Below are 24244 nucleotides of genomic sequence, written 5' to 3'. Positions count from 1 at the left end.
ATCTCATTCTATTGCACTCGTCTATAATGTCCATTGGTTTTTGACAAAGAATTCATGCTTCTCAGTCTGTCCTCTGTAATCTTGGTTAAATGCTGGAGCATGCCATGTGATTGAACATCTGCGGTATATTGTTTATATATATATATATATATATATATATATATATATATATATATATATATATATATATATATATATATATATATATATGCTTTCATTCAGAGGCATAACTCTGGGAGGCAATGGAGTCATCTGCCGCCGGGCTCCTGCTCTCTTCCCCTGTAAGTTTGAATCAGTTCATTGCAAGCTGTCCATATCACTTCTGTGGATGACTTCCCCTCCTAGTAGGACCATAGACATCACACTCACTTTGTTTTAAACATAACACACACACATACATACACACATACATGCATATATTTACAGTATATAAGGTGCTGTGTGTGTTTGGGGGAGGCACTTATCTTGCCTCCAGGCAACTGGGGCGAACTTACACCACTGCTTTCATTGAATTGGATTGGGCATAGCATAGTTACTAACTGGGCTGCCAACATAAGGGTCCCCTTAGTGCAGCCTCTAGACTTGCAGGAGAACAAAGAGCAGGAAAAGCAATAGACATGCCAGGATGATACCCTGATCCTTGCTCCACCTACTTGTATACGGAAGCGGCACCAACAAGTTGCATCCCCCTCTCCTGATAACCGCTACTCTAGTAAAAAGAGGATATATCTGGCCTCTGTCATTTCTGGTATTTCCATTATTTGACACTTTTTGAAATATTTACTTAAAAAAAAATATTGAAATACGTGTAACAGGTTACTGCACATAGTGTCCTCGTAATGTCATCTCTTTATCTTGCAGGCACTGAACCACAATTCGGAGCTGAGAAGCCGACTGAACAGAATACATTCAGAGTCTGTCGTCTCTGACCAAGTTGTCAGTGTCAACATCATCGCAAGTCCAGACGAGGTGATTATCTAGTTCATTTACAAGTAACATAAATATGATCTTTATACCGGTGCATGCCTAACTGAGAGGGAATGTCAAAATGCATACCGTACGTCTGTCTTTGTCCATAATAATAAGATAGCTAGATCCATACTGTAGATAGTTAGAAAGAGATCTATACGATAGATTGATACATGATATAAGAGATGGATAGATTGATAGATTATCTCAGATAGAACGGAGATTGATTGATTTATAGATAATCATCATGTTGACCAATTTGCACCAGCAATATATATATATATATATATGAATGGCTTCATTCAAAGATATATTGGAGCATTGTTCTGTGTATGGGCGATCCGCCGACTGCCCGTACAGCCGCTGCGAGAACCGCCGGTGATTGACAGCTCACTGGGCGGACGCATTCAAATGTGCTGGCCCAGTTGTGATGTCCGTCCCGGCAGTGTGTACGGAGAACACGCTGGCCGATCCGTCTGTGGATAGTTCTGCAGATCAACTGATTTTGGTTTATGTCTGAAAGGGGTATAAATGCCTTGATTTGTATAGTGTTTTCATAATTTCTTAATACAAATGGCTAACTTAAAATTTGAGCTAGAACACAGTCATTATGTGTTTAAATAAAAAAGAAATAATAATTCTATAGAACGGAACTATTTAACTTCTTGTAGGCGACATATTATAGTGTACATGGGTTAGAATCATTTTAACATCTTTATACGCCCCTTACTAAGCACAAGTCATTCACAAGTCCTTTTTTTTCTATATTTCACCTAATTAGTGCAGGATGCAGTGTGAGGCTTCCAGGGGAAGTTTCCTCACACTGACAGCGCAGCAGAGGCTGACAGAAGCGCCTCCTGTCAGCTCCCTGTGTGCTGAGAGATGCTGTCTGGTCTCTCAGCACAGCACTTGAACCTCATTTCAGAGAGGTCTTCTGGGCCCTGTGGAACTCCTTAGCCGGCTCCCTGCTTACGGAGGGATCATGGGCGACAGACACCCCGCGATGGCGGCCACCATCTTGAAAGGGTTTACAGGCTGAACTCCTTTTGGTGTTGAAGCCTGTTACAGGAGCTCAGCGTAGCTGTGCACTTCCAAGTGGTCCGGAAAGGAGGGGGAGACACTGGTAGGAGCGGCTTACGGCTCCAAACGGCTTCCCTCCCTGCTGAAGCAGTGACTTCAGTCTCTTCCTTCACTCTGCGGCTGCCCTGGCGCCCTTTCTTCCCACACCGTGCGGAGCTGGAAGGAGATTTATTTCTGCAGACAGAGTGACAGTTTCTTCTGAGGCAGCGCTTTCCCCGGTGACCACTGAGAGTCCATTACAGCAGCAGACAGCTAAGTACACTGATATATTGGCTTTGTACATACGCCTGGCTTAATGCACTGTGAAAAATGATCATGACAGAAAGGTGTAATGCAGCTGTACTTGGGGAGGGAGCGTCTGCCATGTTATTTAACTGCAAGTTTTGCGGACTTAAATTAACTGCTGAAGAGATGGAACATGGGGATATATGCCCTACATGTGAATCTGTGCCCAGTGGGGCGCAAGCCAGCGGCGTAACTATAGCACCGCAGCCCCCTGCCACAGCGGGGGGGCGCTGTGCATGTGGGGGCGCTGGGGGCTGCGGTGCCATAGTTAACCCCCCCCACAATCCCCCGCAGACTTACCTATCGCGCTGGTCCCGGTGGCTCCGTTCTTCTGCTGAGGACCACCACAAAATGGCCGCCCCCATATAGCACACAGTTCTCTGAAACTGTCTGCTGTATGGGGGCGGCCATTTTGTGGTGGTCCTCAGCAGAAGAACGGAGCCGCCGGGACCAGCGCGATAGGTAAGTCTGTGGGGGATTGGGGGGGGGGGGTTTGCATAGGCGGGGCGGCAGGGCAGGGGGGTAGGGGTGCTTGGCGGGGCGGCGGCGAGGGGGGGGCGCCCCCCCCCCTAACGGCAGGGAGGGCGCCCAAAACGTAGCTACGCCACTGGCGCAAGCCCAGAAGGCTGAGCAACCTGAGCCTGCGTGGGCAGCTGCTCTGGGTAGGTCTGTGTCTGCCTTGGTACAGGCTCTAAATAGACAGAGGGATGAGTTGGTTAGATCTCCTAGGCCATTTCCATTCAGAGAAAGGGATTCGAACAGTAAGTTCTTACAAAAATCCCCTTATAGTTTTGAAGTAAATTATGTCTAGTGTATTTATTTTAACCTTAAAGTCATGTTTATACTCCGTATCGCAGAGTATTTCTTCTTTTATTGAACAGTCTATTCCCGCTCTAGAACCTGAGTGCATTTACATTTCTCTGTTGATGCTCTAGAACATGAATACATTTACATTTCTCTGTCCCTGCTCTAGAACCTGAGTGTATTTACATTTCTCTGTCACGCTCTAAAACCTGAGTGCATTTGCATTTTTCTGTCACGCTCTAGAAAATGAATACATTTACATTTCTCTGTCCCGACACTAAAACCTGAGTGTATTTACATTTCTCGGTCTCCGCTCTAGAACCTGAGTGCATTTAAATTTCTCTGTCCCGGCACTAAAACCTGAGTGTATTTACATTTCTCTGTCCCGGCACTAGAACCTGAGTGCATTTACATTTCTCTGTCCCGGCACTAGAACCTGAGTGCATTTACATTTCTCCGTCTCCGCTCTAGAACTTGAGTGTATTTACATTTCTCTCTCCGCTCTAGAACCTGAGCGCATTTACATTCTCTGTCCCTGCTCTAGAACCAGAGTTTATTTACGTTTCTCAGTCCCCGCTCTAGAACCTGAATGCATTTACATTTCTCTGTCCCGGCACTAGAACCTGAGTGTATTTACATTTCTCTGTCCCTGCTCTAGAACCAGAGTTTATTTACGTTTCTCAGACCCCGCTCTAGAACCTGAATGCATTTATATTTCACTGTCCCCGCTTTAGAACCTGATACATTTACATTTCTCTGTCCCGGCACTAGAACCTGAGTTTATTTACATTTCTCTGTCCCGGCACTAGAACCGGAGTGCATTTACATTTCTGTCCCTGCTCTAGAACCTGAGTGTATTTACATGTCTCTGCTTTGGAACCATAGCGTAATTTAATTTCTTGGTTCCAGGTCTCGAACCCGATCGCAATTATTTTTCTCTGTTCCTGCTTTAGAACCGGAGTTTAATTACATTTCCTGAGCTGGTAAATGTCACATGATACAAAAGAAGACCATTGCAAAAGCCTTAGGCATTTTTTGAACATCTACTCCAAAGCAGTTTACAATGGTACAACTGCAGGGTCGTCATTAGTGTGACTGTTCTCTAATACTAATTGGCTTACTGGAATTATGATGCCTGGGAGATAAGTCTAGCGATAAATATGCCGCAGTAATTAGCTGCATTATTATCTTCACAATTAACAAAATCTCCTTTGAACAAGTAATGGACTTTATCATTGTAAGCTCTGCAAACCGTGAAGAAAACTAGTGTGAATGATGCGGATGTGATGAGCACGCAGGAATTTCCTGTAAACCTTTCTCCACCATTCCTCACCGCCATGTTTAGTGTTACGTCTGACCACATCTACAGAAGGATGTACATCTTCACCAGCAGACAATGTGAGCACGTCTGAACTGAAGGATGTTCTACAATCCGAGTCCCCCGCTCTCCTGGGCAATGGAGTCTATACATATAAAGCTTATGAAATTATGTTGGCATGTAAAGACTGTTGGTCCCAAGTGATGTCACTGTCAGAGAGTTGTGACATAACACTTATTTACAGTCTCCAACGTCTTCTGCTATTTCCCATACTTACCCATCACATACTGCCTTATGATAAAATCATATACACTATTAATAATCACCCAATAACAACATCACAACTGGTTACCTCCTCCCATTTTTGCCTCCGAGATTCATCACATGCTGCTCCTATCTCTGGAATTCTCTACCTCTTCCTATGAGGCTCTCCACTTCATTACAAAACTTGGTACTTGTTTCCTAGCACGGCGCCCATCGCATCGTATACCATAAGCCATACAATGGTATGCAATGCGACGCCATGGCACCCGATGTTATACAATTTTAAAATCGTATACCATTGTATATGGCATACAATGCGATGCGATGCGATTTTAAAATTGTATAAGCACCCTAATGGGTGCTTACAATGTTAAATGCACCCCCACGCCACCCCCACTATCAACGCCAACCCGAAGCGTGGCGAGCGCAGCGAGCGCAGCAAGCCCGCGAGGGGCGGCGGTACGCGTCCTCTGACCTTTTCATACCCCCACTAACCACGTCGGCGTGGAGTTGACTTTATATAGTGTGGCGAGCACAGCGAGCCACCGAGCCCGAAGCGTGGCGAGCGGACGCATATTACTTTACATGTATTCCGCGTCCGCTCGCCACGCTTCGGGCGCGGTGGCGAGCTGCTCTCGCCACACTATATAAAAACAACTTCACACCGACGTGGATAGTGGGGGTTTGAAAAGGTCGGAGGACGCGTACCACCGCCCCTCGCGGGCTCGCTGCACTCGCCACGCTTCGGGTTGGCGTTGATAGTGGGGGTGGCGTGGGGGTGAATTTAACATTGTAAGCAACCATTAGGGTGCTTATACAATTAAAAATCGTATAGGGGGACCATTTAACATTGAAAATACCCATTAAGGTGCTTATACAATTTTAAAATCGCATTGCATGCATCGCATGCGGGCATATGGCATGCGATGTTATATAATGTATACGATGCCATACGACTGAATATCGTAGGCGCTGTGCTAGGAAACAAGTACCCAAAATTTTAATTGGGTTTTCAAGACTTACTTCGTCATTAAACCCAGCCATCTCTCATCCTAACACACTGTTACATGCTCACTGTCTACCACATCGCCATCGCTCCTGTCTTTCTGCCCCTCCCCTTAAGTATGTATGCTCTCACAAGCAGGGCCCTCTACCCTCATGTGACCTTCCTTCTCTTGCTTAAACCATCTCCAGACTTCTTTCAATGGTAATCCCTTGGTTTTATGCCACCTTAATACTTATTTCAGTATCGTCTGCTGATACAGATATGTTTATAAACCTCTACTGTCTTGAACTGCAAAGGCCCCCATACACTGACTTATCGGAGGCTTAGAAAATGCTCTCAAATCACCCTGTGTGTAGGCCCCATTAGTGTACAAGTTATCAAGTTACTGATTGGTAAATGAAAGACACAAAGCACGTTCATTCTAAGTACATTTGTACCTGCAGACAAGCACGCATTGTATGAATATGGCACTTCTGAGCCAGAGATCTCATTTTCTGATGTCATAATGTGCTGTATTTTTAGCAGAGAAGCGGATCCTTCCCTGGAAACAAGCCTAGGAAACGGAACTATTGCTGTTAATGCATTAACTCCCAGGAAGCGCACTGATAGTCTGCACAGGCAGCAATACAACTTAGGGGCTTGCTTGTCACTTAGGAAGTACGAAATGCAATAGGTCCTTCACCTAATTCAGAATAGAGCGCTAATCAGCGACTGTGCAAACTGGCCGGATTATTTTATTTATTATTTATTAACAGTTTCTTATATAGCGCACACATATTCCGCAGCGCTTTACAGAGTATAGTTGAACATTCACATCAGTCCCTGCCCCAGTGGAGCTTACGATCTATATTCCACAAGTACACGTCCACAGACATTCTAGGGTTAATTGTTTTGCAAGTCAATTGACCCGAAAGTATATTTTTGGATTGTGGGAGGAAACCAGAGTACCCGGAGTAAACCCACGCAAGCACGGGGAGAATATACAAACTCCGCACAGTTAGGGCCATGGTGATAATAGAACCCATGACCTCAGCGCTGTGAGGCAGTAATGCTAACCATTACACCGTCCATGATGCCTTGTGATTATCGAACAACTGCGCGTGCACATCGGCCGCATTGCACTTGCGCGGCCAGAATTTGTGAAATATTTACGATAGCCAAGTACAGTGCTCGCAGTTTTTGGGGAGGGTCTGTAACGTCAGAGCTGATCACTTCCAGCCTGTCTCACTCACAGATTAGTGGCAGTGTCACACCTACTCACATTTGCACAGATGTGAAAGACGCTTCGATGTTCCGTGATTTCCGAGTGGGCAGCGATCTGTCTATTATTTTAGTCTGGGCAGCATCTTACTTACTATTTATTTATTTTATTTATTTATTAACAGTTTCTTATATAGCGCACACATATTCCGCATCGCTGTACAGAGAATATTCAAACATTCACATCAGTCCCTGCCTCAGTGGAGCTTACAATCTATATTCCCTACCACATGTACACGCACATACAGACATTCTAGGGTTAAATTTGTTGTGAGCCAATTAGCCTACCAGTATATTTTTGGATAGTGGGAGGAAACCGGAGTACCCGGAGGAAACCCACGCAAGCACGGGGAGAATATACAAACTCTGCACAGTTAGAGCCATGGTGGAAATCTAACCCATGACCTCAGTGCTGTAAGGCAGTAATGCTAATGATTACACTGTCTGTGATGTTTACCTCTGTAAATTGCACACGCTTCCAGCGGTGACCTACCAAGCTGGTTGAATCAGATGGTTCCTCTGTGCGCAGGATGTTCTTCATGTGGATGTTTTCATACACTGTATATCATACTACTACACAAGCATCCGCTCTCCCACATCTGCATTGGGTTCTTATATGGTTCACCTCCCATAGTGTAAACTTTTTAGTACGCCCAACATGGCTTCCTCGTCTGGTGCACTTGTGGATGGGGTGAAAAATACATGGACCTGTCTGTCTTATTGGGACCCTACAATCACCCCATTCTTGGTCATTTTATCTTGGAGTAACCTATTCCACCCAGGGTAATCCACCCGCAGTACACCCAACATGGCTGCCTCACCCGGTACCTTGTGAGGGTGGAATACACAAATCATAGAAGTTATCCACAATGCCTGCACCAACACTACATTGTGCTGACTGAATGCTCTAGGTTTCTTTTATGTCTGTGTGACTTATCTATTGCTGTACTCCCCAAATGCTGTGTATTATGTGCATTGTTGAGTCCTGTTGGAGAAAGTGCGCTATATAAATAAAACGTATTTACTACTTACTGCTCGGAGTCCATCGCAACTTCCCAGAATCCGGCCCAGTATATGAATAACACGATGCACTCCGTCAGTTGTGAAAAGCGGTCATTTTGCTCCTTTTGACGTCAGCAAATGCCGGCTTGCAATGCACAATGATAATCTGCGTAGTCCAAGTGGTGAACGTTTCCAAATAATAATGAAATGACCTCTGTAGCTTCTCATCTGAAGGCGTATTGAGCTGGTACATTATCCGCGCTCTTTGCGCCTTTTGTTTGAACTCAAAGTAACATTAAAATATGTTGACATTTAGTAATGAATTCAATGCTCGCTGCTTCTGTGACCCTAAATTACACTACGTTCTGTTTGTAAAAGATTTAGCAGTAGACATTGTGAAATACTTATTTAACCTGGATTATTGTTACTGTGACTATCTATATAACCTTTATTTGATTATTATTACTTTAGTACATGCTTTTATATTTTATATTTGATCTAATGTTATTGTTTTTTTAACAATTTAAGAATAGTGTAATTTTTGGGATGCAATTAAGTATTTGCTAATGATCTAGAAATGATTTCAGTACCACTGTGCTGGCCTCTAGTGGACGAATTACATTCTGCATTCACCTATAAATGCCGGACTCAAACACTGTAGCGGTGGGTTCTTTGTTTAGTTGTATCTTATTGTTGTTGTTCCATGATTTATTCACTCGAGTTGGGAGTGATCGTAACAATGTAATGTCGGTTCTGTCAGACAACACTGGGACACTAAGCTGACATTCTACCGACTGCAAATTCTCTCTGTGTATATAGAGGGGGGTATTCTGGTTGAATTCGCAGCCTTGTGAGTCCACCAAACCTCTGCCTTGCAAATGGTGGTACGCCCGTACGCCGGCCCATGCGATTCACAGGGGCTTGCTAATGGATGTTACAAAGTAACATCCATTCACGGCCTTGTGGGATCCAACCACATCATTCGATGTTCGGCGACCATCGAATGATGGCGAAGGCGCAAGCATATAAAAATGACTCTGAAGTCACTTATATATGCGTGGACGCTCGGGGGAAGTGGGCGGGCAGCTAACATCTGGTTATGTCAGCTGCCCGCCCCCCGCAACCGAGTCATCGGCCCATTAGCATAACACCCATGAACCGCTGGCCGTTCCAATATACTAATGTGCCGACCCACCGCCCCACGCCCCTCTCCGCCCCCCACCTGCTATCTTGGGTGCGTGCACCCGGTGAACGTTCTGTTTGCCTTGGCCACACGCACCCAGTGTAGGCACAAGCTCAGAAATGTGGCTGTGCATATCCTGAACATCGGAGTGAACGAGCCAGAATAAGGACCACAGCACGGGAGTGTGGTTCGTTATGTGGACAAGAACCTCTTCGATAATGTCCTTGTCGACACGATAATCCTGGAACCACAATGTCGACCACAGTAAAATGCTAATTATTAGCACTTTAATGTTGTCCCTATCCGGATGGTAGATGTACAGTGTCTGGGTAGTCAGCCAGTGGGTCATTCCCATATAGACAACAAATGGTTCACAGTTGAAAGGTCGACAAGTTCAAAACGGCCACGTGACAATGGTTGACACAAATGATCAGCACATAATTTATGATTTGTTCACACTAACCAACATATGTCAACAGTTGCCATGTCGACTTTTTTACCCTGTTGACTGTGGTCTAGTGGTTTGACAATGTCTGTGTCGACCACTAATGGTTGACAGTGAGTAGGTCAACACCTATAATGGTCGACATTGACAGAAGGTCGACACAGGGTCGACATTGATATGGTCAAAACTGACAAGGTCGACATGAGATTTTCAAATCTGGTGCGTCTGTGTCGACACATGTCAACATTAATACCGTATAAGTGTACCGCGTCCCGCCGCATGGCTCGCTGCGCACGCCATGCTTCAGGCACACTATTATATTCTAACCCTATGCCCACTTGGATGGTAAAGTATGAACCAAGTTGGTCTAAACAAAAAAAAAACAGAAAAACATTTTCAGTGTCGACTTTTTGCTTGTGTCTACTTTCTGTCAATGTCTAGGTTATGTTGACCATTTATAGGTGTCGAATAGTCACTGTCGACCTAGAGGTTGTCGACCCAAGAACCAGATACCATTAACCGTAAGCACTGTTGACCTAATGTATGTTGATCATATGTTGCACAAGTAGATCTGTTTTAGCACACCCAGTGGTGTCGGCAGTATAACTGTTAACAAGCTGTGTTAACAGCATATATACAGGTAGAATGCCGACAGCTTCTGACTGCTTTGAGTAGCATCTTACCCGGATAGAGATGGTGGAGCCGCCGGGATTATCCAATTGCTTTTATACTGTATTAGGACTGCACCCATCTACATTCTTGTAGCACTGACAGGTCATCTGTATCTTGTGTTCTCTCTGCAGCCTGGAGAACGCATCCATGTCAGTCTGCCTCTGTCCCAGCAGGGGCCTAATGAGGGCAGGCTGTCCATGTCTGAGTCAGTGTCTGAGTTCTTTGATGCACAGGAAGTTCTACTGTCTGCCAGTTCATCGGAGAATGAGGTAAGTGAACTTAAGGGACAATCCACGTATTTAATACATATGTGATAATAATACCACTTTTCCCCAAGTCCCAAGTCTGACCTGAGATTTGCAACACAATCACAAACTGGGTCAGGCTTGGGACTGACCCTCTTCACAGCAGCAGCCTGAGGGACAGATGCACTAAGCTTCAAAAGTGATAAAATGGAGAGTGATAAACACAGGGTCCCCCTCCCGCCCATCCATATATATTTATATATATATATATATATATATATATATATATATATATTACACACTAAACATCGGCACTCACCTTTCCTAGTTTTGGGGTGCCCTATGGCTTGTGACCACATTAATTGATATTAATAAATAGTGGAGATTAAAGGTGGCCATACATCTACAGATCGATTGTCAGATTGGGCTGGTTGGAACAAACATCTGGTAATATCTGAATGGCAGTTTTTTGGCAGTTTTCCAGCCTTTCAAAGCAAATGGTCAACTGTCATTTGCTCTACTCCATTACCAGGATTTTGTTCCAACCAGCCCAATCTGACAATCGATCTGTAGATCAAGGTTGCCTACCTGACCCTCTACTTCAGGGAGAAAATGGGTACTTGTTTCCTAGCACGGCGCCCACGATTTTCAATCGTATGGCATCTTGAATCGCATCGCATGCCATATAGCCGCATGCAATGCGATGCGATTTTAAATTGTATAAGCACCCTAATGGGTGTTTTCAATGTTAAATGGTCCCCCTATACGATTTTTAATTGTATAAGCACCCTAATGGTTGCTTACAATGTTAAATGCACCCCCACGCCACCCCCACTATCAACGCCAACCCGAAGCGTGGCGAGCGGCGGCAGAACGCATCCTCCGCCCTTTTCATACCCCCAGTATCCACGTCGGCGTGGAGTTGATTCTACATAGTGTGGCGAGCCACCAAGCCCGAAGTGCGGCGAGCCCCGCGAGGGGACGCGTATTACTTTACATGTATTCCGCGTCCCCACGTGGGGCTCGCTGCGCTCGCCACACTTTGGGCTCGTGGGGCTGATGATAACATGCAGGGTAAATACTGGCTGCTTTATTTTTACACTACAATATAGATATCTGTTTGAATTACACCCCCCACCCAACTCTAACTCTCTCTGCACATGTTACATCAGCCCCACCTGCAGTGCATATGGTTTTGTCCATTAGAGAGTGATTGTGCCTTTCCGAGTGAATCAGAATAACCCCCAATGTCAGTACTGCTACCATCTCATCTTTGGGCCCCTTAGCAGCCAGATCCACTATGATTCTGCCACTGTCCATTAAACATATTGGCTGCATTATCTTCTATACTTCCCAAAGATACAGCCTCCCTCAGTCAGCAGAAAATGCGGCAGCACTGGAATCTCTCTCCCAACTGATGTTTCCTCTCACCTCAGTCTCCTCCTCCTGCATTCTGCAGCCTCCTAAGAAATGCAATTGCTTGTATACAGTCATTCACTTTTCTGTTAAACCTCCTACAATAACCACTTAATTAAACACATGCATACTAACAGCTGCCCTTTTAACCCTTAAATCATCATTTTTAGAACCTGTCCTAAAGGGGTTGTGAATTAATTAGCCAAAAAAAAAAGAGAAAAATGACGCAGAATGTTCCATGAAGGCGAAATGCACTTAATTTTCTCTTTGTCCACAGGCATCAGATGACGAATCCTACATCAGTGATGTGAGCGATAACATCTCAGAAGACAACACCAGTGTTGCGGATAATGTATCCCGTCAAAGTACTCAATTTAAAGATCATTAAATGTGTATTTAAAACCCGTTGTGTTGCTTGTCATGTTCGTATGATGCAGCAAGTAGTTGGTGCTCTGTTAGCAGTTGGATACATGTAAATAACAAATTAAACTATGTAGAAATTAGTTCTGATTAGAATGGGATGCACTAAAGTGAAAATGCGGTCAAAAGTAGTTTTTTTTACCGCATTTTCATATTCACGAAAGCCCCTCCGCCAGGCCACCGCTGCGGGGATATCACCAGAGAAAGGCGATACCCTATAGACGGCTACGGGCTTCTCTCCGCACTGCTGTGTGACAGAGTCATCACGGATTCCTCCCAGCATGCCCCACAGCCAGCCCCGGTGCTCTGCACATGTGCAGAGGGACTCCTGGGTCTCAGACCCGGAAGTCCAGCGCCAGAGCCGCATCGTAAAGGACAACTCTTATCGTAAGAGCTGACCTTTGCGTTAATAATCGCATACAGATTATTATGAATGCCGGCGATGTGGGGTGGCGGTTTTTAGAGCATCGATTTTCAGGCCATCAGTGTGACTGCACATAACCACTATCTCGTGGCACCTGTAACATTTCCAGGCTCAGGATGATCTATAGAGACTATGGTTCTTTGTGGCTGTTTAGTAACGTAAGTGCAAACGTCCACAGTCACTGACCAATCAGCAGATAGCTTTCTTTGGTCTAATGGAAAATAAGTGTCCAAGCTGACGATTGGCCGCCAGATTCTCACGCCCTCTATCCTTTCATCTAGTTTTTAATGGAGAACTGTTAGGAGGTGCATTCCGGACTGGACGACGCACAAGCCTCCCAGCTCCTTCACCCGATACCAGCAATATCAACCTGTGGAATATTCTGAGGAATAACATTGGCAAAGACCTGTCTAAAGTCTCCATGCCTGTAGAACTTAATGAGCCGCTGAATACTCTGCAGCACCTCTGTGAAGAGCTGGAGTACAGCGAGATGTTGGACAAGGCCTCTGAGATGGACGACCCTCATGAACGTATGGTATGGTATATGGGATTCCTGGCATTGATGACATTTGCGTTTCCTTTCTGAAATCATATAGAGATTGTAATACAGTGGACCCATCTAAGCTCACACTTTACAGGTGAAGTAGTCTTCGTTGCAGCATTTCACAAGATTGCTCGGTATGATTCACTGGTTAGCGAGATCCGGAGATCTTATTGTCTATTACAGAACAATCGGTTCAATGTGGTGCGTGTGAAACGGACTCTACAGATACAAAGGGGCAAGAACAGGGACTTACAACTGATCATTGGCCTATAAGGGTCCGGGTCATAGGATTGACACAATGAAGGTCGACATACATAAGATCGACCACTAAAGTCAACAGAGCATAGGTCGACGCATAAAATATGTCGACATTGCTAAGGTCGACAGGGTCTGAAGATCTACCCGAGCATTAGGTCAACAATGGGAAGGATGATAGTCAAAGGTTGACATTAGTTTTTCTTGTTTATTTTTGTCCCAAATTTCGACGTACGTTGACATGGACACCGTATCAGTGTACCGATGTGCTCGGCACGCTATTATATGCTCCCACCGCGCCGTAGAGGATGGTAGGGAATGGAATACCGCCTGTCGGCACATGTTGGCTCAAAAAAGACTCATGTCGAACTTTTGACTGTCGACCTTCCCATTGTCGACCTAATGTTTGTGTCGACCTTTAGTGGTTGACCTAATATATGTCAACCTCCATAGTGTCGACCTAGCGACCGTTTCCCGCCTGTAATATGGCTCTGCATTATCATTGTAGAGAGGCATCGTATCAGTAATCATTGGGACCGCCCAATGTTTCATCGGCGTTCCCATGACAACGCTGGGTATTCCCATGCTATTGGAGTCGTGATGGACATGACGGGCGCCGGCAGCTGACATCACCGGATGTCAACTGCCCGTCCACTTCACCCCGAGCGTACACGCATATGTAGGGTTGCCTAGAGCAACCTTACATATGTGTGCACCTTTCGATGGTGGCCGAACATCAAAAGATGCGGGAGGGTCCCAGTGGCATGCGAATAGATGTTTATGTAAAACATCCATTCGCAGCCAGTGCGAACGTACACGCCTTGCGAATGGTGGCCCGGCGTACCACCATTCGCAAGGCGGGATCCGGGCCACTCGCAAGGATGCGAATTCGCATCCGAGGGAATGAACCAGAACGTAAAGTTTTGTAGTTTTGGATATAAGCTAAAGTTCCGGTAAATAAATGATCCCTACTCTCTGTTCCAGGCCCTTATTGCTGCCTTTGCCGTCTCAGGATATGCTGCCACGTATTACCGAGCCGGGAGCAAGCCTTTCAACCCTGTGCTCGGTGAGACTTATGAATGTATAAGAGAGGACAAAGGATTTCGATTTTTATCAGAACAGGTGAAGTTGTTTAGAGTCCAAACTTTTGACTTTTATAAAAAATACATAATGCTGTGCCAACGACGGAACAACCAGAGCGAAAATGCCGCACAAATTCAAAGTTATATTTGATAAAAGTGGGTCTTGTCCATGTGTCTTGTCCATAATTGGGTTTATATACTAACCTGAATCAGGCCTAACGTCATATACAATTTTAGTAGTGAAAAATGTATTCGCTATTAAAGTAAAAGAAAATTTATAATCCTCATACAACAGTTTCAGTGGGAAAAAAAAAAATTCTAAAATAGCCCACAAAGTCATATAATAGGAAGAGCGTTTCAGAGGTGGAGCCACAATCAGCCAATCAGAAGCAGCTTGCTGGTGACCCACCATCTGTGTGTATTTGCTTCATCTGAGCTGTCAGGCTGCTACCGGTGATCCGGCTACTGACCGGCGTATGTGTGTTTATAAGGAGGTGCTAGCGCTAGCGCAGGATATGGAAGCGTGCGGTATGAACATGTCCACTATGTGTGTTTTGTACACTAAGCAAACAGGCATGTGCCCATAAATCTTAATGGGACTGTTGGGAATAGAGGGGACCATAGCAATGATTTCGGAATGTTACCTGTTCTGTTCTCGCTCTTATTTCCACTTTACGCACTTGAAGAAATTCTCCTACGTAATAACTTAATAATAATTAAGAAATAATTAGAAATTAAATGCTTGAGTTTAAGTTTATTTAAAAAGCAAAGTGGTTATCGACCATTGGATGATTTCTCCTCCCTTCACAAATAGGTCAGTGGAAACTGACTTTTATTTGCGGCTGCCGCGACGAAGACTGGGCAGGTGGCTGACTTCCTGTGACATCAGCCGCTAGACTACGGCAGGCATCAGCCCGCCCCCCGTACCCATGGGAACACCCAGTGTTTTCATGGGGACAACCATCAAACACTGGGCGTTCCTATGGGAGACCCAAGTCCCCGCCACCGTCCACCCCGATCCCTGTGAACCGTCTCTGCGACTGTACAAGTCACCAAAGCCTTTTGCAAAGGGGACCGGCACATGCGCATAATATACCATGCCCATGCACAGACCCCTAAACATCGGAACTAGGGTGGCCAATCCCGGGATCGGGATCCGCGGGATCCCGGGATTTGGCCCCCAAAACACCGGGATTTCAATCCCGGGATTGGAGTTTCCAATCCCGGGATTTCGGGATTAGACTGCGCATGCGCAGTCTAATGCCGGGCAGCGTCTGAGCGGGTGCTCAGCAGCTGCCCGGCTTCTCCCGTCCCGGGCAGTGCGGCTCTGCGCAGCGTGACGACGTCAGAGGTCACGCTGCTCAGGCCGCACAGGCTGTCTGCCTCCATTCTGTCCCCGGACCAGCCCGCCCGCCCGCCCAGCAGCGGACCTGCCGGCACACCGGGGCACCAGCGGACCAGCCCGGGCTGTCCCCGGATCAGCCTGCCCAGCCATCCTGTCCCTGGACCAGCCTGCCCGCCCAGCAGTGGAACTGCCGGCACACCGGGCCACCTGCAGACCAGCCCGGGGCTCCATCACCCCATCTCGCCCACCCACCCGGCCGCACCACGCATCTGTAAGTAAATATGCGGGGCGGCCGAGGTGGGTTTTTAATAGTAGGGAAGCCAATCCCGGGATCCCGGGGATCCCGGGATTGGGCATTTTTCAATCCCGAATTCCGGGATTGAAAAAATGCCCCGGGATTGGCTTCCCTAATCGGAACGGACCAAACTAAATCAGAATTAGAGATGTGCATGCTCTGATTTACTCTGATTTACTCAGGATCTCATTGGCTATCTCAAATCACATGACAGTTGTTGACAGTTGATAGCCAATAAGATTCTGCTTTGAAATCAGAGCAACTCAGAGTAAATCAGAGCCTGCACATCTCTAATCAGAATGAGGGCCCATGTCTCATGACGTACCTACACACACTGCATTCTGGGGCATTAGGAGAACAGCAGGTTATTGGTCAGTGTAGCTGTAGAGTTATGGAGGCATTTTATAATATAGTGAATAAAGGGGTGACTTGTGTCATTGAGCATTTGGTTCTGTATTCACCCTAATCGCAGCCTTTGTGTCATGTTCCCAGGTCAGCCATCATCCTCCAATCTCCGCCTGTCACTGTGAGTCTAAGAATTTTGTCTTCTGGCAAGGTAACGGTTTTGTTTCTAATGTTTTTGGGTCAGATGTACTAAGCTTCAAAAGTGATAGACAACCAGCCAATCAGCTCCTACCTGCCTTGTCACAGACTGTAAAAATGTCAGGCATTAGCTGATTGGATGGTTGTTTATCACTCTCCATTTTTTACACTTTTAAAACTTAGTGCATCTGGCCCTTTATCTGATGCACTGAGCAATTAGTATTATTCATAGCTAGCATAATTAATGCAGGTACAACTTTAAAACTGCATTTTTTGGTACTTGTGTAGTTTCGCTGCGGCACCTTATGCTACGCTGTCAGTGTAGCCCAACGGCAGCCTACCTAGCGTAGTCAGCGTAGTGTCCCTGCGGCAGCCCTGCGTAGTCAGCATAGGGGCCCCGTCAGGCAGCATAGTCACCGGCGTCCCTATCAAGCCTAGTGAGCACCTCTCACACAGCACTGGTAACCGCCAGATCCCCTGCGCTTGCGGACGCCGGTGGAGAGGCGATCATGCGGGCGCCGGCGGAGAGGCGTTCCATCTGCCTGAGACTCTTGAGCGTCTCATACGATTGTCCGTCTCAGTAATTATCGCGGCAGGGTACGGCAACACTGCCCGTGTCCGCTTCAGGGAGAAGGACAGGTTTAGGGCACAAAGGGGGGGTGCAGTGCGCAAGTGCGTCTCATGCACAATAAAGGACGCATTTGCCAGTGCTCCATGTTACATACTGGCAAATGCCTCCATTTCAAACCACCACTATCCACGCCAGTCCGAAGCATGGTGAGCGCATGCGGATCGCGTTCTCCCGACCTGTTCATACCCTCACTATCCACGTCGGCGTGGAGTTGATTCTATGAAGCGAGCCACCGAGCCCAAAGCGTGACGAGCTGACGCGGAATACACGTCAAGTAATATGCGTCGCCATGCTTCGGGCTTGGTTGCTCGCCACAATTCAACTCCACGACGTGGATAGGGGGGGTATGAACAGGCCCCCCGCCACGCTTCGGGCTGACGTGGATATTGGGGGTGCTTCAGGAACACATTAACACCTGTCATGTCAGGCAGGTGAAAAATTGTCAATGGTTCCCACACAATGTAATAAGCGCTGTCACAAAGCTGACTGACTACACTAACTGCGTAATGCTGACTGACTACGCTAACTGCGTAATGCTGACTGACTACGCTAACTGCGTAATGCTGACTGACTACGCTAACTGCGTAATGCTGACTGACTACGCTAACTGCGTAATGCTGACTGACTACGCTAACTGCGTAATGCTGACTGACTACACTAACTGCGTAATGCTGACTGACTACACTAACTGCGTAATGCTGACTGACTACACTAACTGCGTAATGCTGACTGACTACGCTAACTGCGTAATGCTGACTGACTACACTAACTGCGTAATGCTGACTGACTACACTAACTGCGTAATGCTGACTGACTACGCTAACTGCGTAATGCTGACTGACTACGCTAACTGCGTAATGCTGACTGACTACACTAACTGCGTAATGCTGACTGACTACACTAACTGCGTAATGCTGACTGACTACACTAACTGTGTAATGCTGACTGACTACACTAACTGCATAATGCTGACTGACTACACTAACTGCGTAACGCTGACTGACTACGCTAACTGCGTAATGCTGACTGACTACGCTAACTGCGCAAGCTCCGGTTAGGCGCGAACGTACACACAGTCGCAGACACTACGCTGACTATGCTGGCTGTGGGAACATGACACTGATATTGACAGGGATGCTGACTATGCTAACTACGCCGGCCGCGGGAACACTACGCTGATTCTGACAGGGACACTACGCTGACTACGTAACTGCCGCCGTGAAACTACACAAGTACCCATTTTTTAAGTAATCCAATAAATATTAGAAATTAACAAATTAAATTGACTAAGATGTGAGTTTTATTTCAGATATGATGTTTCTATGGGCAACCAATCAGATTCTATCTATTATCAGCTAGAAGGTGATATATAAATAAGTAGATTCTGATTGGTTGCCCGTTGCAACATCCCATCTTAGTAAATATTAAGTGTTATTTACAATAAGTGTTACGTCCAATAAGGGTGGAGTGGAGACGGCTGTCTAAAATAAAGTGGCTCATTCAGGTTGGATAGCACATACTGTATGATCCAACCTGAATAATTGAGAAGGACCCATTCTGCACATGTGCTGTATTGTATTCGGGGAAGGGATGAGGTGGAGACGGGCAGCATAAGGATCGCATATACAATCCAACCTAAATGAGGCCAAAAGTACATGTGTCCACATAATGCATATGCTCAGTGTGAGTGAATAGTGCCAAGTGCCTTTGCATACGAGTTTATCCATTAAATTCATTGGGGTATATTCAGTGCCGTGACGGCGAGCTATTACCGTGAGCAGTGCCGATAGCTCGCCGTCGCAGCTCGCCATCAGTATTCAACTGCCCCCCCTGCACTCACCGTCTCCACCTTGCTGGTTCTTTTCAGCCCAGTGGAAACGGCAAGTGAGGACAATGAAACATCGAGGCTCGCCACCAAATGGCGTCAGAGGACGGCGAGGATTTCCCCGGAACATTGACAACGGTGAGGGGGCACCAAAAAAGCCATCCTCGTCGTACAAAACCCCCTCGCCGCCGCTCGCCGAGCAGAATTGAATATACCCCATTAAATTCACTTTATTCACAAAATAGAGCAAATAGGATAAGATGATATACAGCATGCCTATATTCTGTGTGTGACTGCGGCTGTACCTACATAAGAAAGGGAACGTTAAATAGCATTCCTCATCCAGATACAGCCGTGGTTGCACACAGAATATAGGCATGCTGCATATCATTTTAATCAGCAGAAGCTGCTTATTCATCATAATTTGCAGTTAAGATACATTTTAATCGAAGAAGTCGCAAAAAGACACTAAACATTGCTAAATGTAAGGGTAATGCAAAAGAAGACTAGATGTATGGGGACACATCTGAACAGTAACTAGGGTGTGATCATAATATTGGTAATGAAAAATGCCAGTTTCTACGGGAATTATGTATATAAAGTTCTGAGAGTAACTAGTTGTTCATTTTAACTTACAGACATCAGATGGAAAAATAAATTTTGGGGAAAATCCATGGAAATATTGCCTTTTGGAACGGTGAATGTAAGGTTACCAAAGTGAGTATGATGGAAAAAAGATTATCATGGAAGGCAAATGTTATTTCTAGGCAGGATTATATGTCCATTGATTTAATTCACTTCTGTATTCAGATCGCCACTGTGGAGGGGAGGTGAATCAAGGCTTGGTGAGAGCTAAGGTGTAGACATTGTCCAAAACAATCAATCAGGTTTTGTTATTTCCCAGACTGTGCTAAATACAATGACAGATAGAGGCTGGATTGCTTGTTTTGGGCAACTTCTCCACTTTAGCTGTCAATACTTGATCCATCTCCCCCCTAAGTGTGTATTGTATTTTTAACCCTTTGAGTGCCATTTTGAATTTGTCAAGATAGGTGTTTAAATTGGCAAGCAAACCTTTTTATTAACCCTTTGATGTGTCAACGTTGCTGTGAGAGGTCCTCAAAATATCCGTAAAAAATGCGAGCGCCGCGAGACATGGTTACAAGATGTGAATACGCCTCTGGTACCCGGACTCATGATAGGTTGACTCAGCAGGTCGGCCACTATTGGTCGACAGTCAAAAAAGGCCGACAGGGTCAAAAGGTGGACAGTCAAAAAGTTGACAGGGTCAAAAGGTCGACTTAGAAAAAGTCGACATGCGTTTTTTGTTTTTTTTTCAACACTTTGAGCCGACATGTGCCAACAGGCGGTATTTCATACACTATGGAGTGGAGGGAGAATATAATAGTGTGCCGAGTGCAGCGAGGCACCGAGCCCAAAGCATGGCTAGCCAGGCGATGGGGACGCGGTAAGACTTGGTGTCCATGACATCCTATGTCGACAAAAAAACATGAAAAACTCATGTCGACCTTGTCTGCCTTTTCACTGTCGACCTTTTGACCCTGTCGATCAAATTTACACCGGTACTAATTAGACTACCTGTGCTCAAGCATGAATAGCCTTAAAACCTGAACTGTAATTGCAGAGTTTGGTAAATTCTGTACTAGGAAACCTTAGGTCAGGCATTGTCAGGGGAACGATTGACCATCGCCTCTTGAAATTAGGCTAATTTACCGGAAAATTGACATCAGTAGTAGACTTTCTATAATATCCCTTTAATCCAGGACACATATGATTCATGCAGGTGCTTCATCTGCCGAATAACCTGTGTAAATCATAGGTGTCCCTCATTAAAGGTATAATTTGGCAAGCGCATTCAGTAGTGAATTTCACTAGGGGGATATTTTCCAAAGGTGCACATACACGCTGCGATTATCACATGCGTTTTGTACTTTTAAAGTACAAAAAGCATTTCAGGTGCGATAATCGATGGGTTTAGTCAAATTATTATTTTAGTCAGCAGAAGCTGCTGGTGCATCCTATTCACACCATTTTGTAATGGAAAAAGTCACATTCAAGTCACACTACCGAGTCACACAGAGGTCATGCATTATGTGTAACGCGATTTGCCGAGCACGGAAGATAAATGTATGTGCACACATCTGTAATATTGGAATGCACTACAAATAATTTGAACGTGCCGTTTTCACAAGACAAATATTCCCATAGCAGGTTATGTCTGTGCTATGTAAAGCAAGCTGAGACCGCTGCAGCAAGTCACACAGGCTAATTACCACTGATCTCCACCTTCCTAATTATCTCCCCGCTGGTACACATTACATGAGCCAGGCTTGGCCTGCTGTGGAGATTACCCATAGTACATAGAGGTGCTCACTCATCTGTCACTACTGCTGTTCAGTCCTGAAATCAAAGGCCCTGTGATTCTGCATCCGAGCCCTGTATCCGCACATCGCTCAAAGTCTCAGCGTGATATCCTACTTGCTTTCATTTAAATTACAGAGATTGGTGCACTGCAGATTGCTTCTGTTACTTGTGCTGACGTGCGGATTTCTGTATAACGCAGAGTAGCTGCAGTTTCTTATCAACTGACATTAAAAAAAGTCTTCTTTTCGCAATTGTTTCATTTTCGATCAACCGCCAAATTATTCGGTATGTTTTATAGAGGAGACGATACTATTAGCATAACGGGGAGCAGTTTTATGGTATTATGGTCTTTGTTTTTAGGTACGGAGATTGTTATGTCTGGAACAAAGTGACCACCTGTATACACAACATTCTCAGTGGCAGAAGGTGGATTGAACATTATGGTGAGATCACCATACGGAACGCAAAGAACGGTGCTTCTACGTGTAAGATGACGTTCATGAAAGTAAGTAGATTCCTGGCTGTTTTATGGGCCTAATTCTGCACGGATCGCTAATTTGAGTATTTGCGGTGGACTGTGAAGAGCAAGCCGACCGCCCAATCGGAAAGAGAAAATTCCCAGTGTTAAATCGCTAACGTCATCAACAGGCTTTAAGTGATCAGCGCTGCCATCAAGGACCCGCCCTAGAACCGCCTGGACACGCCTCCCTTTTCCAACAACTCCCAGAAAACGCCAGGTTTTCAACCCCCAAACGCCAGATTCCTGTCAGTCAAACTCCTACTGGATTGTGTTTACGATCCAAACACGTTTTCAGATACTAATTCCCCTCGTGCATACACAATGCAAACGGTACGCATGCGCAGACAATCGATCCATGCTGAATTAGGCGCTATGTACTCAGTTTCACATAATAGTTCTGCCCCATCATTTCCAGCATGCCTTTGGACTTTTACTGAAAACAGGCAGTCATAATGAAACATCTTATATGACCCAACCCGCAGTTTCCTGATTGTTGGGAAACTCTGCACAGGACCATTTCTGTGCATGTGCAGAATGGGTCCTGCGATTACAATGCAGAAATGCAATCACCTCTCACCTGTGCCTGATTGACAGCAGTGGTGAGGCCAAGGACTGTATTGAGAAGGCAGTTTCCTTAGCCTCGCAATGCCCCCTGAGACTGTAAAGGTGCCCATACACCAAGCCGATTTGGACCGATTGCGACCAATCGGCCCAAATCGGCTCGGTTAATGTCCCCTCATGTCCGATGCGCGGTCCCGTGCGCATTGGACCCAAGCAGGTGGTCAGACCTACTGGCCGTCCAACCACCCATCCTGGGACCTCCGACGCATGCAGCGGGGGGCGGGCTGCAGCCCGGCCAGCTGGTTGGGTGGCGAGGACTGGCAGCGGTGGCTGGGAAGCGGCGTGGGGCGGGCAGTGGGGTTTCGACTCCCTGCGGCGCTGGTCAGCAGGTCTGGCAGATGGGAACCGTTGGGTTGGGCAGTGGGTCTGGCGGGTGGGAACTGACTGAATAGCGCTATTCGCCGGGTGGTGGTGTGGGAAGCGCTGCTGAATTTGAAAGCAATGGCCGGAAGCTGGCAATCAGCATCTGACCAGTGTATTCAAATTCTACAGCACTTCCCGCGCTGCCGCATGGCGAATAGCGCTATTCACTCAGTTCCCATGCGCCAGACCCACTGACCAGCCTTGCAGAGGGACCCCGCTGCCCATTCAATGGACCCCCCCCCCCCCCCGACAGCTCCTCGGGAATATATATGCAATAAATTGCATGCAATTTATTGCATGTATAATTTGGACATCAAGTGCCAAATCGTAAGCAGCCTCCGGGGGAGCTGCTGAGCAAATTGGTCCGACTCGACTTGTCCTAAGGACAAGTCGGGCCCGGTGTATGGGGGTTTTAAGTCTGAGTAAGCTGTGCATTGCGCAGATCTCTCAGCAGTGTCGCCCAGTGTGTAGACCCCTTGAGTCTAGCAGGCAATAATTTTTATTTACTTTTTTTTTTATTAATTTGATTGTTTAATTAAACAATTTGTTTAGAATCTCCTGTAATTCCACTTAGGAGGAAGCAGTTTTTCCCTGGGCTCGTCTATTTGTAGTACATGTTCTAGCTGCCGGCAGAGACAAATGAGCAAATAACGGTAACCAATTTCCCTTGCTCTCCCCGCAGCTGAAGAGCTGCACCAATAGATCTCCAGCTAAAGGAAATCAAGAATATTTCTAAAATTCTTCCAGCAATAACCTTGTGTGCAGCAATACACGTATGTTTCACATTACATACAGTACATACAATAATTCTTTCCCTAGCACAACGAATGATACAGTCATCAGATTTAAATACTACATGATAATAGAATTCAGAGATTTTGGTTACATATATTTGATAAACTTATAACTAAGTCCCCAATCCATCGTCAGGGCTTCTCTGTGTATTGGGTGTCCCTAATTGCTATATCTAGATGCAGGGTGCGGCACCCCAAAAATCAGCATAAGCCAGAAAGCCAGGAGCAGCACACCAGTGACAAAACTA

At 45.9% G+C, this 24244-nt stretch overlaps 1 protein-coding gene across 3 annotated transcripts in view; it reads left to right on the top strand.

Moving 5' to 3' along the window:
* OSBPL6 (oxysterol binding protein like 6) overlaps window positions 1-24244 on the top strand; it is a 174595-nt gene that overhangs the window by 139715 nt on the left and 10636 nt on the right. For all 3 annotated transcript variants that reach the window (XM_083154716.1, XM_083154715.1, XM_083154717.1), the window contains 8 exons: window positions 862-969; window positions 10420-10557; window positions 12227-12314; window positions 13075-13328; window positions 14577-14714; window positions 16807-16870; window positions 19952-20030; window positions 22059-22203. In XM_083154716.1, the coding sequence (XP_083010842.1) occupies window positions 862-969; window positions 10420-10557; window positions 12227-12314; window positions 13075-13328; window positions 14577-14714; window positions 16807-16870; window positions 19952-20030; window positions 22059-22203 (1014 nt within the window). The remainder of the gene's footprint in view (window positions 1-861; window positions 970-10419; window positions 10558-12226; window positions 12315-13074; window positions 13329-14576; window positions 14715-16806; window positions 16871-19951; window positions 20031-22058; window positions 22204-24244) is intronic.

This window comes from Crinia signifera, chromosome 7, assembly GCF_055691185.1.
Source record: "Crinia signifera chromosome 7, ASM5569118v1, whole genome shotgun sequence".
NCBI lineage: Eukaryota > Metazoa > Chordata > Amphibia > Anura > Myobatrachidae > Crinia > Crinia signifera.
Note: the sequence above shows the minus strand (reverse complement) of the source record. Positions and strands in the feature narration are given on the sequence as shown.